The sequence below is a fragment of the Magnolia sinica genome, chromosome 1 (genome assembly GCF_029962835.1).
Source record: "Magnolia sinica isolate HGM2019 chromosome 1, MsV1, whole genome shotgun sequence".
Lineage (NCBI taxonomy): Eukaryota > Viridiplantae > Streptophyta > Magnoliopsida > Magnoliales > Magnoliaceae > Magnolia > Magnolia sinica.
In genome coordinates this window covers 132,530,907-132,552,128 of record NC_080573.1, presented here as the reverse complement: position 1 = coordinate 132,552,128, position 21,222 = coordinate 132,530,907, and the positions used below count along the sequence as shown (strand labels likewise).

General features: G+C 39.1%; 1 protein-coding gene across 8 annotated transcripts; it reads left to right on the top strand.

Moving 5' to 3' along the window:
- Positions 1 to 2,305: 2,305 nt before the first annotated feature.
- Positions 2,306 to 19,055, top strand: LOC131218138 (putative hydrolase C777.06c). Of its 8 annotated transcripts, none has more exons than XM_058212821.1 (13): positions 2,307 to 2,616; positions 5,376 to 5,503; positions 5,647 to 5,759; positions 6,037 to 6,078; positions 7,474 to 7,529; positions 11,123 to 11,199; positions 11,958 to 12,077; positions 14,430 to 14,506; positions 14,624 to 14,687; positions 14,780 to 14,830; positions 14,931 to 14,979; positions 17,226 to 17,332; positions 18,876 to 18,914. In XM_058212821.1, the coding sequence occupies exons 1-13, from the start codon at positions 2,448 to 2,450 to the stop codon at positions 18,897 to 18,899; spliced, it is 1,077 nt and encodes a 358-aa protein (XP_058068804.1). In that variant the 5' UTR covers positions 2,307 to 2,447; the 3' UTR covers positions 18,900 to 18,914. The 8 variants fall into 8 exon arrangements, with proteins under 8 accessions (XP_058068840.1, XP_058068829.1, XP_058068845.1 ...); XM_058212828.1 differs by lacking the exon at positions 18,876 to 18,914 and adding an exon at positions 18,561 to 18,596; XM_058212840.1 differs by lacking the exon at positions 18,876 to 18,914 and adding an exon at positions 17,496 to 17,614.
- The last annotated feature ends 2,167 nt before the right edge of the window (positions 19,056 to 21,222 follow it).

Here is a 21,222-nt window from a genome sequence, read left to right as displayed (position 1 = left end):
CAAAGAATTTGGATTAAGGATCAACTTCTCTTAACCATTCATTTATATCATAAAAGGTCCAATCATCATTTGGCAAAAGGACTAGACCCTTGATTGCTCATGGCCTATAATAGCCCATTCACTATGGGCCCCATATTTTTGACAGTTTGATAGATGAAAGGAAAATAAAAATTAATAAAAACAAAAAGAGAAATGGTCGTGATTACAGGGCCTACCTTAATGTATGTTTTGTATATGCATGCTGTTCATTAGATTTGCTAGCTCATTTTAAGGCATGAGCTCAAAAATGAAGAAGATCCAATTCTTAGGTGGGCTACACCACAGGAAATAGTGGTGACTTAACACTAACTAACACAAACTAAAAGTGGGCCATCAAAGTTTTGAATTAAGCTGATATTTGTGTTTTTCCTTCATACAGATCTACGTGACCTTATCAACAAGTTGGATGATCAATAAACATTATGGTGGGCCTGAGGAAGTTTTAATGGTGGGCGTTCAGTCAACAGTTTCCTGTGGTGTAGAGCTCCACGAGTTGGTGGTCTAGTAATCTTCAAACGCTCAATCTACACCATTGACACTGATGTGCCAGATCCCCGCTGGGAGCGGATTAGGTGACACCCCGGATCCACCAAGGTGGGTGGGATCCCTGACTGTGGGGCCCACTATGATGTATGTGACTACATCCACGCTGTCCATACCTATTGAAAGCACATTTGCAGATCCAAATCTCAGGTGGACCATAATAGAGAAAACAGTGGTAATCTACCATTAAAAACTTCTCGTGGGCCACAAAAGTTTTTAATCAATCTGATATATGTGTGGTCTCTTCGTCAATATCTCTGTGACCTTGTCAACAGTTTTGATGGCAATTAAATATTCTTATGGCCCCATGATGTTTATAATGGTGGGGATTCAGTGACTACCATTTCTTGTGGTTTGGTCCACGTAAGATTTGGATCTGCTTCGTTTTTGGGATCATCCCCAAAAATGAGCTTTCAAAAACGGTTGGTCGGTGTGTACTTAAGGTACATGCATCATCTGTGAGCCCCACAGTCAGGGGTGCCACCCACCTTGGTGGATCCGGGATCTCACCTAATTCACTCCCATCCCCGCCGTTCATTTGCTGGGTCTTACCATGGAAGGAGGCCTACCAAAAAAAAATCACGTCCTTCATGTTATCCCATCCACTGATTGGGCTTCAAGTGGGGCATCGGAAAATAGTCCATCCAACGGTCAGCGTTCAACAGGAAAGATTCCTTCCCAACGCGACTCCAAGGGACGCGGATTACGTCGCCCGTCTCCAGCAGGGAACTGGCAGCAGCTTTGAGTGGCCACCGTAATGTATGGGTCTTATCCACACCGTCCATCTATTTTTCATATCGTTTTAGGGTTTACACCAAAAAAAGGCATTTACAAATCTCAAGTGGACTACACAGTGGGGATTAAACACTTAACCGTTGAAAACTTCTTGGGGGCAGCAGAAGTTTGGGATGGAGCTGATAGTGTTTTCTCTTCGTCCAGGTCTATAAAACTTTACGAATAGGTTGGATGGAAAATAAACATCACGGTGGGCTCTAGAAAATTTTCAACGGTTGAAATCATTATCACCGCTGCGGTCTACTGGAGCCCTTGATCTTCCTAATTTTTTGTATTAAATCTTAAAATAATACAAAAAAAATGAATGTATGGTGTGGATAAGACCCGTTCATCAAGGTGGCCCCTCAAAGCTGCTGCTCGTTCCCAGCTTGAGACGGGTGGAGTAGGACGCAATCCGCGTCCCGACTTACAAGCATCTGACTGATCCGGACGTCGATTGGGTTGTACCCGTCCTGTTCCGAGCTCGGGACTGGCTGGGCCTTCAATGGGCCACCGTGTTGTATTGGTTTTATCTACACCGTCCATCCATTTTGTCGTATCATTTTAGGCTAGGAGTCAAAAAAATGAGGTAGATCCAAGGCTCAAGTGAACCATAACACAGGAAGCAGCGGTGCTAATGATGCCCACCGTTGGAACCTTCTTAGAGACCCGGAAGAAGGGAAAACACAAATATGAGATTGGCTCATAAGAAGTTTTCAACGGTGAGTAAAGCTTTCAATTTTCCTCATTTTTGGGCTTGTAAACTAAAATGAAATGGAGAAATGGATGGACGGTGTTGATAAAAGTCATACATTACGGTGGCCCCTCATACTTACTCAAACCGTGTCAGATGCGTATGCCCATCCTGGAAGAGTGAAACAGATTAACGGCCCGGATATCATACACGTGTGCCACGTGAGGCATTCGGGAGCATATCATATCATTTTTTTTTTTTTTTTGCGTGTTTTCTGGTTACTGTCTTTGCAGATGGCTTTCTCCCTTTAAAATGTGAAATCAAATCCCCTTTCCGTTTGAAGAATCTTCGATTACTTTCATGATCTTTCCTGTGCAATCTCTGCTTATTCTATCAGATGGTACTTCTACTTCTCGCTGCAGCTCTTCCTCTTCCTGCCTATGCTGCTGCTGTTTGTTCTTTTGGCCGTATCAGATGCCAACCTTCTCTCCGCAACGCTGCAATTGCATTCTCTAGACGTGGGGTTTCTCCCTTCAAACGGGTTCTTCAAGCACGATTTTCGTCCGGTAAGCAATACTAACGGCACCCATTTCAAGATTGCTTCTGCTTTGATTATTTTCTACACTTTTTTCATTTTTGTGTGTGTGTGTGTGTGTGTGTGTGGTTTCGTAGGCCGTCTTTGTTTGAGTGGTTTCTTTGAGAAATTCTTTGATTGAGGAAGCTGTGTCAATGCCCGTTACGAGATTCTGACTATTTCGCATGTTGTTTGCTTTCGTTGGCTAACTTCTGTTTTGGATTTTTGGTTGTTGGTTCGGTGTTTTGTGCCCATGAGATGTTTGAGCCAGGGATTCTAGAGTGTTGGTTTCTGAAGGATTCTTGATTTGTTGATGAGAATGATGGATATTTTCATGTGGGTGTTCATCATTTAGTGCCTTTTGATCTTACAAAGACAAATTTGGAAGAATTTAACGTGTGAAGATTTTCTACGAACAATTTTCAGTTGTTTTCTATACTTCATGTCATTTCTTTTGATGGGTCGTGTTTATTTTAGGACTTTATGCAGCTAGTTTGTTATTTGATGCCAATGAGGATCATCAGTAAGAGATTCTTATATCGGTTTTGGCACAATTCTCGACGTATCAATGAGAATGAAAAGTATGTATATTCTGGTAATTGGTTACTACCTCAAAGTTGAGAGTGGACGAATTGCTTTGAAATTTTAGAAATGATCATAGTCGAGGTTATTTATTTAGGTATAGCACCGATAGGTAACAAGATCTGGGAACGTACACTTAGACGGTTTGGCAATGTGCAATGGAGACCAAGAATTGCACCGGTTAGGAGTAAGTTGGTTCAAGTTAAAGTCTCTAAAAGGACGTGGGTGGAGGTTAGTAAGAAAAGATTTGATGACCTATGGTTTAATTGAGGATACGGTCCTTGATCGAGTGGTATGGCAGAACAGGATTCGTGTGGCCCAACCTAATTAGTTGTGAGAAGGCTTAGATGCAGCTGTTACTGATGATGGTTCTATACCTTTCTAATAAAATATGCCACTAATTTGAGGCGCCATATAGGGTCTCTACCAAGTTATTCCATAGGATAATGGTGGCCATAACGGCCACTGCCATTATTGTTACGAAACGGAGTGTAATGGCTATTATGGTTCTTTAATTATTTTTTTAAAATTATTAAACAACCTATTTTGGCCCTGTAATAGACCGTTATGGTGCCATAACAGACTGTCATGGGGCCATTAATTTTTCCATAATGGCCGTAACCCCGTCATGCATAACTGTAACCACCGTTACCATAATGCAACAGCTGTTACTAACCATTTTGGAATACCTTGGTCTCTACATGTAAAGAGGCTAGAGTTGTTGACCTTTACAACCATATAGGTGTTCGTATCGTATGAACCCCTACACTTCAAGGGAAGGAAGAGGAGGTGGATTTGGTCAAACTTTTGGGGATGTTGTGGGGAGTCATGTTCAGTCAGAGAAGATGGGAGAATCGAGAAGAGGGGATGTTGTACGGTTTTAAGTGTCCCCTCAAAGTGATAGCCTTTGGATGGTTGGTGGGCCATGACAAAGTGTTAATGATTGAGAATCTCCTCGGAAAAAAGAAGAATAAGAAAATATTGTCAATGGTTGTTGCATGTTCATGAGAAACACAAGAAGTGTGAATCATTTTCTTTTTCTTCATTGTGTATTTGTTGGTTGTTTTGTAGCCAATTTGGGATTGTAGGGTCCATGCCTAGAGCAATGACCATGCTGATTGAGGCATGGCTGGTCAAGTCTTCAGGTGATATGGGCAATGGCTTTGAAATCTAGGCTTCTTAGCAATTTTCTGGTTGTATGTACAGAAAGATGAAACAGGACTTCTAATAATAAAAGCAAAACTGTAGCTCAGGTAACTGATAGAGAAGCTACGTTAGCTTTTGGTGAGGTCTAGAAAGGAGTTGTTTGGAAATAAAAGGAACAAATTTTATAGGGATTAAACAGGTGTTCTTATGTGATGTGAGTTTGCGACCATGGTGCTTTGGGTATTGTAGTTTTTGATCTTTTGGGGCTTCTGAATTTTTTTCTTTTGGTTATCCAGCCGGAAGAAAATATTTTAGAACCAAGAAGAGTTGCAGATTTGCATAGAATTGGATGCCTGATTGAGTTGCAGCCTATAACATGTAGTACTTACGGAAGTGTTGCTGCTTATACATGTATGAAATAAGCGCATTATTGAAACCACTTTAAATGTTCTTAGCGTTTCTATTAAGGTTCAAACTATAAGATATGGTATTGTATTGTGATAAATCAATCTGGTGATATAAAAAAATTGTCGAACTGTTAAAAAAGAAAAAGAAAAAGAAAAAGAAAAGAAGATGAGTCCATATTGGATTTTGGAATATTGAAATGTACCGTCTGTGTTGGTTCCTATTGATGGTGCATTTTGATACAAACACAAGCTACCAGAATATATTGTCAATAGAATTGTCCTCTAATAAATTTAATGGTGCGTAGGTTGATATTGCCAGAAGGTATAGTTTAATATCAGGATTGTATTGAGATAAGTTCGTATTGAGATATGGTATGTTCAGCTTGGTTATTGTTGTTTCCTACATTGTTACCTATGGAGTATGGACTGAGTTTACTCTACATTGCAAATAAATGAGCTGTTTCTACAACTTTTTTCTTTTTCTTGTCTGGATGGCCTCCGTAATAAATGTAGTGAAACATAATTCCTGGATCTCTAATCTGTATATTCCTATGTTATTTTCAATTATTTATGCTTTTAGCATGAGATGCAGATTGACTTTGGCATTGCTGTACAGACATCGCCAATGGGGATATTGACACACAAGTACCCTCGAAGGGGTCTGAAATCATATTTTTGGGCACAGGAACTAGTGAAGGTATCCCTCGAGTGAGCTGTCTCACTAATCCTCTAAAGACGTGCATGGTATAGTTTTAAAAGCTCTGGTGTCTATTAAGTTACATTTGGAAATTTTTCAGATTGTTCATTTAGAATGAAATGAAGCTACTTCATAAACAATTCCCTAAAACTGCTATAGCAATAATGGCTGTTTCTGATTTCTGTTACAGGTTTGCCCAAAAGCAAATGAACCCGGTAATAAGAATAGGAGACTTAACACTAGCATCCTTATCCACTATCATAATTCTTTGGGAAGATCCAACATTCTTGTGGATGCTGGCAAGTATGTATAAATACCTTCAAGTAACTTTTTATTTTCGTTTGTTTGTGTGGTGGAATGAATCATTCAGTCATATGTTTTTCTCATGAATGCTTTCCAGTTACATGTCTACAGCTGAGGTCAACCTAGACATAATCCTGTTGTCCTGTCTTTTACCAATGCCTTTTGTCATTACATGTTATAGTTCCTTATGACTAGCTTTTTAGCCATTGTTCTTGTCTATTAACTGTTGCTTATTTTATTAGGTGTGAACTTATATCTTTGATTGGCACCTGTGTAGGTTTTTCTACCACAGCGCTCTTCGGTGGTTTCCTATGTTTGGGTAAGAGCTAACCCAGTCACCTATTCAAGATATTCATACAGATATGAGTTGCTTTTTCCTATTCCTTAGCTCCAGTTTCTAAAACTTTACAAATCTTGAATTAGAAGAAGCATCGATACTTACAAATCTTGAATTATGTACTTTTTGGACGATGATGTCAGTATCTTATCTTTGAATTTAGATATCTTCTACCATGTGCAGCAGTTTACCTTGGATGTTTGTAAGTATGGTTTGTGAATGATTTCTGTTGCTTGTCTTGGATATCCTATGGAAGTTTGGTGGTCTTGAGATGTTTGTGCAGTTTAAATGTTTGAAACAACCGTCATCATCATCATTATCATAGCCTTGTCCCAGCTATTTGGTGTTGGCTTTTTGAATCCTGTTTTGGCAATCGGATTTGAAATGGGATTGTTCTCATGGTAATTTTGCAAAAGTTCAATGATGGTCGCCTACCTGACAGCAACTCTCCTCATTTGTCTGGTCCTATGAAATTGTTGATTGAAAATCAAACCTCAAAAATGGATGGATGGTGAATATAATCGTTTTGCGACTTGCAGGAAAATGGAATAGCTCGAAAACTCGGGTTCACATATTTCATATTCTCCGTTCCAAAATGGGATTTGCTCAAGGAAAAGTTTGTCATATTTTTTAGTTCTCTCTATGTTTGACTTTCATGAGTGGTAGCCTCAGAAGTTACTACAACTACTTTTTATATCCTTGAAAGATCTTTCTTCACATAATCTCTTGAAGCCATTTTTAAGCCCTTTCTTACTTGAAGGGAAAACAAGTAAGAGGAAAGGAAAAAGAATTTTTTTACTCAGGCCTGGGTGTGTTGTTGTCACACACATGGCTTCTTGTGAAATGGGCATTGAAACTTCTCAAAATGCTGCCCTATAATTTTGCATAGACGAGGAAAACTGTGGCTATCAACACTATACAGTTGTAGAGGTTCTGAGTAAAAATCTAGAAAAGATTGACAAAGGAGTGCAAATCGTGGCTTGGAGGGGAAGTGGGGTATAAGGATTCGCAGTGGCACAATTGTTGGGCTTCCTAGTTCCCTACTCCTTGCTAACGTTGTCAGTGGTTGTTTTCGTATTTTAAATGTTACGGGGCAATGTATTATCTTCATATTCTCCATGATTAAGTTTTTGTAATTCTTCACATGCTGCAAAACCAATAGGCAGCATGTAGCTTAAACTACACAGGATTCTTATGACTTCTGCTCTTTGCACATGTGCTTCCATTATCATTAATTACTTTTTGCCTCATCAAGGTTCCCAGAAATACAAGGGACATTCTAAAAACTATAATCACTGGTGTATTTATCAGTTCTGTTGATTATCTATGCATGCTTCCATATCTTTTTCCAGTTGTAACTAGTGGCATTTCTGTCAGGATAAGAACAATTGATGCGGTCATTATTACCCATTCTCATGCAGATGCAATTGGAGGTCTCTTTACATATCCTATCCTAAATTTTCCTTTTATTTCTTTTTCCCTCTGATGTAAAGGATGACATGTGGATCCTGCCAATGGCTGTTATGCGAATGCATGCTGAAATCATATTGATATAAGGTGTTATACTTATAAGTGAGATATTGTCTAAACTCGGTAGTATTCATGGATTGACATATTGGAAACTATCTAGTAAATATCATGCGGACTTCCCTTAAAAAAAAAACTACCTTGTGGACTTTAAGATTGTTTTTTGGACGGCCAATATGAAAGGCCGTGCCCAAACCATCTGCTGCACTCATTGATCATCCAGCACAAAGATTTATTGGTTTCATAATTGTATGATAGATGCTGGTTTCTTGGGCTGGACGTATAATGCGGGAAACATGATTTTAATCTGGTTGTAGTTACTACAGTGATATTTCTGGAACTGCTTTTGGTGGTCTATTTTATACTTCAGTTGCTCTTCTTTCTGATGATTTGATTTAAGCTATGTTTCATTCAGATAATCAGATTATAACATGAATATGCCAAGAATCAAGGATGATTATCCTTTCTTCTACAAGTTTTCTTTTATATGGAAACTCGATACCTTAGTATTTGTTTTGGCTCAAATGTTGCCTAATTTTATTCAAGTTGTGTTTTACCAATTATGTGTTTGTGGCATGGTTTTTTTGGCTCGGAGACTTGGATCTACTCATTTTGTCTAGAGTCAAGTCGTTACTCTTCCGTGTTGGGGGTGACTCGTGTTATCAAATTGGATCAAGGTAGTGCCGAATCCAAGTTGACTCGTCCAAGTTACACCTGACTCGAATGAGTCTTAAAACCATGGCGTGTGGATTCTGTAGAAATAATGTCTGTTACTTCTTATTTAGATGTTGCAAATTGTCTTTTTGTGCTACACAACTCTCTGTTATCAATGACTTGGATATTTTGACTTTACTATTCCACAAATATCTAATTTGAAGTTGTCTCTGTACACAATAGGCTCCATAGTTTTTCTATTCTCTCTTTTGTATTTTCTGTGTTAAATATGGTAATTTTGAAAAACACTAATCATAATTCTGTTGGGAAACCGTCCAGTAGCCTCTGTGCATATCTCTCAACATTTACCTTTATTCTTGCTATTGCCTATTGCTCCCATACTCGTACACATACCCATTGCATATTGTACACATATTCTATCTTGGTAACCCATGACAACATTAAGAAATACAAAAAATGATGCAGGACATAAAATTCAAGTATGATATGCAAGATTTCAGGCATTAGTTCACACTAATTTGAAAACAATCACAAAAAAATTCCACATCTCACATAAAAGTCAAGCATTCAACAAGGGGAATCTATAAGAGTCCAAGCCTACACATGTTAGGGCTGGATCAATTAAAAATTATAGACTAAATAATGCTCAAAGGAGAGTAAATTCATCCATACATGCAAAAGATTACTTCCCAATCCAAGGGATTCACATATTTCAAATCGGGAAAACCTAGGGTTTGCAAAATTGGAATAGAACTTGAGATTTATGATTATCTAGGGTTAGAGTTAGGGAAATAAGGCGAGAGAGGAGTGAAATACAAGAGAAACGAACACAAGATGATCCACACGTGTGGACAGCAGCTCGGGCCTGACACATGTGCATGGGATCCTGCTTGCACGTGTCTGGGGCCCACGAATCTAAAATCAGCTAGCTAGGTGCTGGTCGGACAGGGAGGTCCACCTTCACACCAAGTTTCAGCCCTCTTGCAGGGCCATATTCTGGAAATCTGCTATAGGGGAAAGATTAGTTGCAGATGTGGGTGGATTTGATGAGGGGATAACTGTAGAAGATGAGGAATATGAATGGTAGGAGATGACGGCGATTTGGGATGGATGTGACTTCGCACCACGGTAGTTAGCCCTTTGAAGAAGGGAGGGTTTCGCACACAATTAGGCTTCACAACTCAGAGAGGAGTAGGAAAATGCAGAAATTTTATTCAGTGTTCAATGAGGAAAAAGACTACAAGTGGTACTTATTTATGATAAAATCCTATACACCAAAACTCGCACCATGTGCGCAACCTATTACTTAGAGACGAAGTAACCATAATTAACAACTAATCAAAATAATCTAAACCGTCCATGATGTTCCTAATAACAATAATAACCAAAACTCAGAGTACTAGATCGTTTGGAATAGTGGGCCACGATCATGAAAACTCATGGTGGGATTCACATGACGATCGGGTCCACTCCAAGGAACCAAAACGCAGTCCTCTAACTAGGGGGTCCTCCATGGATGTCGTCATCGATCTAGATCGAAGGTGGGGCTCTCCTCCTTGCGTACGTGCGTAAGGGGGGCGTACGTGTACGCAAGATGTCCCATAAAAAAAGGTTGCAATTTAAGAAAGATATATGCATTTTCCCTCAGAAGACATTTGGTAAAACTGCCTTAATTAGGAACACAAACATCAATGAGAAGCTTTTTCCATGTGGAAATGCATATCTGACTTTGGTCATAGACTTGAGACTTATTTCCTGTCTCCATTGATAGAACAGATGAGATGCAAATAATCCTCATACAATTATGCTTCTTATAATGGAAAAGGTTCACGGGATAACAGCCATAAAACAAAATATAAAACAAACACAACAAGAAGCTTGCTAGGCCTCTCCCAAACAGTGCGATGTATGAGGAAGCAAACCGAGGATTAAAAATTTGAAACTCAACTTAAGCTCGAGTGAATGCCTGAATTATTAAGTAAATCAAGTTCTTCCTCAGAATAAGGAAATAAATTGAAAAAAGTTAAAAAAAGCTATTGCAATATTAAAAATGTCAATAACAACACATTCTAACCCTTTCATCTTCTCTCCTTTCAACTCTTCTTTTCTTGTCTTTCCTAAGAAAGTTACAAAAAAAAAAAACTCATCTATGGGGACTTTATAAGGTGTACAATGGGATAAGGCTTAGATGATGATGGTGATGATGCTATATATGGGGACTTTATAATATATTGTTGAAGTGGTACCTCAGCAGTTTATCCCTCTATATGTTTCTTTCCAACAATACGTGCATATTGTTCATTTTTTTTCCTACTCGGATGTAGTTGCCTGATCCAATATCTAGTTTCTTTGCGTAGGAATTTTCAACATCTAATTTCTCCAACATAGAAAACCTAAAAGGGAATTATGTAAGGTGTGACTTTGTGATAGATGCACCATTTTGTTTTACTCAGGAGGCCAAATATTGTATTACTGTAGTCTCAGATTCCTTGTTCCTTGAAATCTTTGCAAACAAGAGTGAAATCTCAAAAAAAAAATTTCCCCAAAAGTGCTTAGAAGTGATTAATCATATTTCTAGAAAGGCCAAAGCGGTCATAAAACTAGGGCATATACATATACTTTGCTTGGGTTGAAGGGCCTGAAATGAGGATGAGAGGAAGACCTAAAAGGACCTGGCCTATTTCTTGGATGCTGTCACATCATGAAATATCTGATATGTGATGGTTGATACATAACTAAAGAAAGCAAACTGGTGTATGCATAATGCATTTACTTTTCTTTGAGCAACTAACATAGGACTGATTGTTGAATGTATTTGATGCAGGGCTTGATGATCTCCGTGATTGGACGAATAATGTCCAGTCCCATATTCCAATTTATGTGGCAAAGCGTGATTTTGAGGTTAGCAGTCACGAACTCCTTTGCTCCTTAGTCTGACATCCAATCACATACCTTGTTGTAATCAAGGACTTGTTTTGTGTTTAGGCGTTCTTTATTTTGTTTTTTGTCTCTTCATCTGCTCTCTTGCATTACTTCAGATTTTATTTTATTTTATTATTTTATTATTTATTTTTTAAATTAACCTAACTCATCTAGCTCATGTAGGGACATGGTTTGTTTGTTTTATGCCTATAAATTCTTGCGTCATTGTAGGCATTCTCAGATTCTGGTATTATCTGCGAATTCCAAACCGACTTGGGTTCTCATCATTTGAAAATAATAATGAGGAGCAAGAACTTTGTTCAGTCCACTCTGATCACACGGGAATTAGTAAATGTCTGTTTAAGTTTGTTAAAGTCCCCTGACATACATTGATACACCATCCTCTAACGGCTCGAGCTTTTGGAGAAAGTGGTGATTTGACATGGCATCAGAGTGGAAGGTCTTGTGTTCGAATCCTATGAGCAGCAAATATGCCTCCCTAATATATTCTTCTACGGGGGGCTTTTTATGGTGTGAGTTGTAACTGCCCCTCCACCCTTGCCCAGTATGTTCCCTGTGGAGTTCCACCCCGCACATGTGGAGGAGTGTTAAAGTCCCTTGATGTATATTGATACTCTATCCTCTAACGGCTCGAGCTTTTAGAGCAAGTGGTTGTTTGACAAAGTTATTGCTCCATCTTAGATCTAATCAACTAATTATGGCTAAAATTGTTTCAGGTCATGAAGAAAACTCATTACTATTTAGTGGATACTGGTGTGATTATACCTGGTGCGGCGGTCTCTAAGTTACAATTTAATATCATAAAGGAGGAACCGTTCATTGTTCATAATCTTGAGGTGAGGATTTCAATGGTTTATTGGCAAAATTGAACCATGCCTTTGAACTTGGTCACTTCTAGTCATCTTGGAAAAAGTTAAATTGGTTCTCCGACATGTGCAAATCATGTCTGTACTTGGACATGGACATATGCGTCAGACTGTCAGTGTCACACATGGATATTAGAAATGGTGGCTTGTAAAGTTGGATTCACTGGAACATCCTTATGATTATTTTGAATACTATAAAACACTATATTTTGTAGTATATTGCAATAATTTAGGGGTTGTTTGGATGCTTGGAAAATTTTAAGCTGTAAACACTTTACACCCAAAACTCTTTTCAGGTGTAAAGTGTTTACACGCTATACCGTTTGGCTTTCAAGTGGTATAGTGTTTACAAGTAGACAGTTTATGTGTTTTGCTAACTTGTAAATTGTTTACAAATCCCACCAAAATCTTCAAATCACATAGAAAGGGCTTTATTTTTTTGGAGCCATAGGAGAGCATCAAAGGACACATGCTGGATGGATTGGATATCATACACCCATCACAATGCGCCCCACACACAATCTAGGAGGTTTTTAATGGTGGGCATCCCATCCCAACTGTTCCCTGTTTTGTGGCCCCCTTGATAATCAATCAACCTTTTTTAGGGTCGTAGGAGAGAGTCAGTGGATGCACATGGACTGACTCGATGTATTGTACACATCATGGTGAGCCCACACAGAATGTGTGTGTATCAATCACCGTGCTCTGTTGTGTATAATATCTTTTCAGGTGAAAGACAAGTGAAAACATAGGTTTTTGCTTGGAAGAAACAAAGGTAATGTACCTGTAAATTTTTTTACCACTTGTAAACACTTTATAGGTCATCCAAACACATACCTGTAAACCCTTTACAACTAAGGATTTTATAGGCATCCAAATGATCCCTTGTATGTAAGAAGTCTCAAAAGATAAGAATAACAACAAACCTAAAATCAATTATTTTTGTGTACAAAATTGTCCCAGAAAATTAAATATAATAATAATTGCAAATAAAAAATCAGTATTTTGTATGAGTTGTGCCCAAGGGTGTTAAACTCACAGACGTGGCCATGTCTTGACAGCTCAAAATTTCAAAAGAAGTACTGCATCCTAGTTAGGTTGATTTTGAGCTCGGCCAATTGAAAAATGTGACAAATACTAACTTTATAGCTTTGAATTTATTGCAATCAAGTGAAAAAAGCATAACATTAATGCAGAAGAAAATTATGTGAAAACTGTCAATTATGACATTGGTTCCCTGAAGGAAAGAAAACTGTATGAAGCCATGTGACTTGGGATCAATGAGGGATATTAGAATCCATGACAAAATTACTAAAAAGAAAGGAATCGGCGAAAGTTATATGGGCTAGATAATGATGATAGTTCACCACCATTATTAGGTTGGGTCTCTCATCCACAGTACAAATGGCATATATGTACTGCAATCCAGACTGTTGAAAATATGATATCGTAACTATCTGATTCTCCCATTTAATGTGGACAGCCAATATTTTATTTTTCAACCATGTGACACCCACCCATTTGATGGTTATGATCATTTGATCAATCTAAAATTTGAGCTACACTTCATCCACAATAGGCCCTACTATTTGGACTGTCTGAATTGATGTGCACGAATGTCCAATTTACAGTTGACATGATATCACAACATAAGAAATGCTGGTCCACTATTACCATTCTCTGTCTTGGTTGGGAAAAAAGTGTGAAACCCAACTATCCCAGTCATAATAGGTTGAATTGTGTCAGGATGAAGTGATAAATTCCCATGGGCTTTGTCCGAGTCGACACAGCTTGTGACTTGGTCTTTGGGTGATCAACTACAGGGATTTCCAAGTTAAATTGTTGAGCCTGCAAATCATGTCGCAGAATTTGAATTCATTGGTAACCATGATTATGCTAATGTATATGACATCCTTTCTATTGTCTAAAACTCCAACATGAGTGTGGCCTCTATTGAAGCATGTTTCACCCTCGCCATTATAACAAGTAAAGCGTGAAAATTGATAGTTTATAGTTTCTAAATGCCTCCTCCTCCTCCTCCTCAATATGCAATCCGCATTAGGACCTTATTAGTAGGTGTCACATGGTTGAAACAATCAGATCAATGGTCTGCATTACCGAGTCATGTATGTCCTTGATGTCTTAGGACCTTATAATTCCTCATGGTAAATTAAAGCAAGATATTGAATAATTTAAGAGTTTCCGAACTTTAAAAAAAATAAAATAATAATAATAAATAACAGTTGTAGAATTCAAAATTAAGCATATTTGCATCTGTCATGCCTCATGTGGATTCTGAAATTGATGCATGTTCTGCTATAGATTACTCCTTTACCTGTATGGCATGGAAAAGGTTATCGTTCCCTTGGTTTTCGCTTTGGCAATGTCTGTTATATAAGGTAATCTCTTTTAAACAGCCTTAGGATTTCAATGCTCGGTTCCCATATATTTTTCCTGTGTATTCTCTTCTGATACCATCATGAGTTTTGGCGCTGATCTTTTGTTTACATTTGCAGTGATGCGAGCGAAATACCAGAAGAAACTTATGCCCTCCTCAAGGACTGTGAAATCTTGATTCTGGTGCCGAATCTCATTAGATGCATGTTTTGCTTTAGATTACTTGAAATTGTGTTGTTCTTCTTGTATGCTAATTTGTCTAATTATTTCTTCAGGATGCACTGAGGCCAGACCGTTCTTCTTCAACACACTTTGGACTGCCAAGGGTAAAAAGCTTTGTTATTATTTATGACTTTCATCCTAGGTAATTGTGGCAAGTTCTTGGAGTTCTCAAACTTCAAACCATGTCTTCTGCTTCTCTACCAGGCTTTGGAGGAAGTTCGAAAAATTAAACCAAGGAGAGCACTTTTTACTGGTATGATTTTAAGCAATTTCCTCGATGCCTTTTTTTTTTTTTTTTTAAATCAGCAACTTTTTAGAAATTTTCTAGAATTCCGTGTCGCAAGGAGATTTTATTTTGGGATTGCAACTTGTTCATAATTTCATGCTTGTTTTGCATGAAGCATCATTTTTAACAAGCGGCGTTAGTTGCATTTGTTAAGGCTAACCCGTTTTTTCTGACCATTCAGCTGGTCAGTGCAAAGCTCATTTAACAAAAAAGTAGTACTTCCCATTGTTCAGTTGTAGTACAAAGCCAGCATGCAATTCTTATTTAATGAGAACGTGGATTGCAATCCACTGTGTAACTTGGTACGCTATAGCATACTGAGTAAACTCTGTGGGGCACCCCATGATGTGTGTCTTATCCACGTTGTCCATCTGTTTTTTCCAGCTCATTTTAGGGCATGAGCGCAAAATTAAAGCATATCCAAAGCTCAAGTGGACCATACCACAGGAAACAGTGTGAATTGAATGTCTACCGTTGAAAACTTCTTGGGGGCCACAGAAGTTTTGGATGAAGCTGATATTCGTGTTTTCCCTGCATCCATGTCTGCATGACCTTGTGAACAGGTAGGATGACAAATAAACATCACTGTGGGCTGTAGGAAGTTTTCAATGGTGGACATCATTATTCCCACTGTTTCTTGTGGTGTGGTTCACTTGAGCTTTGGATATGCTTCAATTTTGGGCTCATGCCCTAAAATGATTTGGAAAAACAGATGGATGGCGCGGATAAGACACATTCTCACATGCGGGCCCCGTAGAGCTTACTTGGTATGCTGTAGTGTACTGAGTTACTCAATATGCAATCTGCATTCATTTAATAGGCTTATAGCGGGTCGGAATAGTTTTATTTTTATTTTCTATTTGGCTTTATGTTGGTGAGACTAAGAATAGTTTTCCACTTGAATTTGAGAAGATACTATTTTTGGGTTTCATGCTGGTTTTAGTTTCGTTAGTTCAATCTCGTCTCTCCCTCAATCAGGCATTCTGGATTATGCAATCGGAATATATTCTTGAATTCTATGCAATGTATGTTATAGGAGTTTGCTCACTTGTGTTACAAAACAAAAACCTTAAGGTTCGATCATTCACTAATCTGTACTTTTGGATGAGTGCTTTCTCCCAAAGCTTGGAATGGGCATCAGTTGTTAAGTTTCATGTGGTTATTGGATCATGGAACGCTGCATACTTCAGCAAGAACTTGGTTGAGATCTTAGGCGTTGGGCCCCCTTGAAGAGATGGCCTATGTGATCAGCCAGCATGAGTTGGCTAAGTGTGAGACTCTATTTCTAGACTCAACTATGACATGTTATACCTGCAACATGTTCTGGACACTGTGATGGTTGATGCTGTAAAGCCATTTTCTTAGGAACTATTAGAGCCTGTTTATTGATGCCCCAAAATGGACTAAGCTCAATTTTCACACTGCTGTCGCCTGACCGGGCCGCAACACCACACTAGTGATGCCAGTACCTATCATGGAGGCCCTTTGTTGGTTGATTCAATAGATGAGTCTATCCCAACCAAGGACTGGACATACTTTTTTAGAGAATGTATGCTCTCACCACAATCATCTTAATGGACAGTTTGGACATGCGAGGGCTCGTACATGGATGGGAAGCTTCCAACTGATGTTTTGGGAAACCAGGAAGGGAGCTATTTTCTGTCTTACTCCGCTCAACCAAGGGATCACATGGTGCTAAAAAAAATATGGAAACACAGTGGTGCCCGAAATAGGTCCTTACCACCAGCAAGTCACTCGTACAGGTTTACAGCAAGCTCCAATTGAGGGCTTAAAGTTAATTGATGAGTCAGATGCAACAGCTCTTTGGCACTAGAATATAAGGTGACTACAGATGATGTGTTTGGGAGATGTCTACAGCAGGTGCCTGTGGATGAAACTGAACAATGGATGAGTCTTAGTTAATCTTTTTGACTAGCTGCATGTTATGAGCCTTTGCCACCATCATAATGGCCCCAAGCACATAACATAAACCCCCCTTTAAAAATGGGGGCTTTTTCTGAGATTAGTACCTGACAGTTGATTTCTTATGGTCTTCTGTATATTATCAGACATTTTGCTTGCCTTTTCTAGTACTTTGCATAAAATATTGTTGCAATCTCCATTTAGTCATAAAGACCTTCACTCATATTATTGTGTAACACAAATTTCGGGAATATTCTCTCTCTCTCTCTCTCTCTATTGTATATTCAAAGGGATGATGCATCTAATGGACCACGATAAAGTGAATGAAGATCTTGCAAAGCTGATGGAGACTGAGGGTCTGGATGTTCAATTGAGCTATGATGGCCTACGGATACCGGTAATTCTCTAGGCTGCATATTTTTTTTTTTTATAGTGTCCCTATACCATTCTTTCTCAATCAATAATCATGATGATTCATTACTGGTAATGAACTTATCAAAAAGTCGTGTACACCTTTCAATCACTGAAAAAGAAAAGGATCTTTTCATCTTGGCTTCCAGCTATTGTAATATGAAGATATCTCCCATGCTGGAGAATTATATGTCTCCGCACGATATGCATTTTACATGCCTGCCATGACGATGCCATTTGAGATCGCTGGATTTATTTTTATTTGTCATGAGAGACTGAGTTACCAATTCTAGGATTCCAAAACATTGAAATGCCATAGGACGGTGTATCTCTTGAAACCAAGAAACTTGTCTCAATCATTTTCTGGATGTAAACTCTATGCCAATAACAGTGACTGTTTTTGAACACTGAAAAAATAAAATGTGAACCTTGCAGAAAGAAATACAAATGGAGATAAAATATCATTATTTGCATGAATCAAATTTGGATCAGTGAACTTTCATACACTACCACTCTGTTTGGTCCCTTGGGCTCCAATTGGTGGAAACGATGGGACCCATCTTGCATTGTATGGGTCCCAACTCCCAACTAGTTAAATGCTAAAGTCAACCACAGACCAACCAAAAGTGTTTAGTGTAACCCAATTATTTTGGAATGCATACATGAACTTTTATACGCATGTTCAATGTCTTTAGTACCTTTGTACCCTCTGATAAGTTGGAAAAGAAAATCTCTTAAGAGCCCTCTTGGTGAGGTGAAGAAGAGATATCTTGGCATCTTTTTGCCTTGGTGGCTTTGCTCACTGCTTTTTGGCCTCCTCTTGTGGGCGTGCAATGCCCCAATGTAAGATTGGAGCACATCTAATCAGCTACATGTGATGAGTCCCACTGCTCAGCTTGAGCCTTTTCCTTTCATGGGTTCCTGCCCAAAAGGTTGGCTGTAAAGATCTTACATTGTAATTTTGTGGGGTCCTCTTATACCTTGCATGGGTTCATGCAAATTAATGTCAAAAGATGTGGAATCTGAGAAAAATAAATAAAAAAATAAAAAAGAAGCATCCCCACATTTCTTATTCGTTGAAAAAGTCATTATCCATTTATTTATTATTATTTTTTTAAACAAGTGATGGATTTCTTTTTCTTCTTTACTCAGTTTCTCTATTATATTGTTTTATTGAGTTGACACCGTTCCATTTTTATTTTTTCTTTTTTAAGCCTCAATTCGGATGGTGTTGATGGACGACATTCTTGTATGACTATCCATATGCATGCTCACAGCCCTTGTACGCATGGTATACATATAGCCTAATCTAGACTGTTCAAATAGTAGGGTTCACTATATATGGGCCACACCACAAAAATCATCAAAAAGCATCCCCTTTGGTAGCTAAAAAAAATTGGACCATTAAAGTGATGATAGTCAATGGTCCAAATCCAACAAATAAATATTAATTAGAAAGAGGTTAAGGTTATCTAACCAACCTGATTTTGGGGATATGCCTCATCTACAGCAGCTTGTGATTTGGACAGTTTGGCAGTATGCGTTCGTTCTAACTGCACTTTGGTTGCACGTGCACAAGCTTTGTGAAATGAGGAGGTTCGTGCCAAGGCAGATTGAACAGGGGATACTGAGCAGACATGACAAGTGCAAGAATGTGGCCATTCATCAGTTGGGATCCAAAAAAAATCAGGCCTTTCCATTCATCTGGTGACCCCATACGAGCCTGTGAAAATGATGGAAATTTGGAAAAAGAGGTTCGTATTCTACGTTTATGTATGGCCCACCTGATGAGTGGACCAACCTGATTTATGTGTCCGGGCATTTTAACGGTTGGCCTAACCTAACCCGATGAATGGCCTCATGCGCATATAATGCTGTGAATCTTCTTGTCATTCTCCCTTGGGCTGGATTTTCCGCAACTTACTGCTGTTGCTGAGACGGTCCAGCAAGGCTTGTTAAGATCTGGCCGGTTGGCCCTTGAGCCTAGGTCTCAGACCCTAGACTAGCTTGGGCCTACTAGCCAAGGTCTTGAAAGTCAGAACCAGGCCCAGTCCATGGGCTTGTCCGAGTCGACTCGGATTTGGTGGGACCCGATGTCCCCAGTCACCCCGAATCGGGCGAGTTGCGGCTCGACTACAGGCAAGATGAGTCTATATGAGCTGCCAGTCTTAAAAGACTATGATTCGGAGCTCAGCAGTACCTGTCCACGTGCGGATGATGTTGCCGAGGTGTTCCTCACATGTTGAGGTCTAATCTGCTCATCCAGTGGGCCCCACATGACGAGCTGTGTCGCCACTGGTTTTTGGCCACAGCATCCAGACGGTGAAATCTGCCGGATGAGCGGCTTGGACGCTTTGCATGTGCCATTTTGGTGGGAAAGGTTTCGTGCCTCTATTGCGTCTCATCAGCCACATCGTGGGGCCCACACGCATATATATATATATATATATATATATATATATATATATATATATATATATATATATATATATATATAGAGAGAGAGAGAGAGAGAGAGAGAGAGAGAGAGAGAGAGAGAGAGAGAGAGAGAGAGCCTTTAGGTGAAAAGGGCAGGAGTTGAATATTCGGTTGGAGCATGGGACGGCAGAGATGCGAAAGCGATTGAAGGAGGAGAGGTGGAGAAAGGAAGAGGGGAGTTTCAAAGCAAACGTGCCAATAAACCCATGATATTTTCCAGTCGTCAGGAAAAATATGACCAACGAGGCCTATACTCATATGTATGTCTTCTGTGCCCAGCTGATACTCACCCAGCCATCGGATCGCCCCCGTAACACGTGTCCCCTGCATCACCTCTTCAATTCTCGCCAATCGCTTTTTAGCATTTCTCATTGCGCCAAGTCACGAGTCATCAAAGCGAACGCTTTTAACTTGCTTCATTTTCTCTACTAAATAAAAAGTTAGAAACAGATCCACACACTAATAATAGTAATAATAAAAAATTAATAATGAGAGATGCTCGAATGTTTGTCACTTTGTTTTATTTACCTTACCAGTGACTACACAAGATCCAAATCGATCACCCAGTAGGCCCGATCTTGGATGGGCCACACTCAGAAATTCACACCAACTTAACAGTCCAGTCATCGGATTGAAAGTTACTTTATAAAAAGTGGATGGATCTCTTTGTCTCTCACTAAGAATATTCTATTTCTTTTTCTTTCTCCAAAAGTTATCGAATAAAATCTTTTGGGCGTATGGGCCATCCAAAGTAGAGCCTGCCTGATGATTGATTTGGATCTCCTGCAAGTTTGCCCATTTGCCCTAAGACAAGCCACTTTCAAGTTAATAAAAGGTAGGAAATTTTACAAAATAAAACCCCATTGCATCCCAGTACCTACTTAAAATATTAATCAAGTTAATTGTCAGAGGATATCTACCTTCAGTTTTCTCTGAATTCCATCCTTTTTTCGTAAACCCACCAATTAATGAAAGCAGTTTGTTGGGATGTAAATACCGACCGTCTAAACCAGTCTTATATGGCCCCACCTGATCTTTCACGCGTATGACTCTTCTACACGTGTGAAAAGTAGTGCAATTTAAATGCGTACTCCAGCTTGTGCAATTAGAATTTGCGCATTCACTACGTGGCAATTATGAGAAATGAGAAAAGCTTACGTAGTTTGCAGGGCGGTAAATCCTCATACTCATGCATCCTTGGTCTGTCCATTTTGGGGAGAATTAACTCGTATTAAACCATCCATCGTGGACCCCACCTTTCAGAGGTTCGCCATAACAATCTCACAGATTGTTGGATCGTCCAATCAACAGCTGATTTAGGTCTGAGATTTATGGGACCATCCCCCATCTTAAAGATTGGACAGTAAGATAAATGTTTCATTCACCTACGATGGGCCC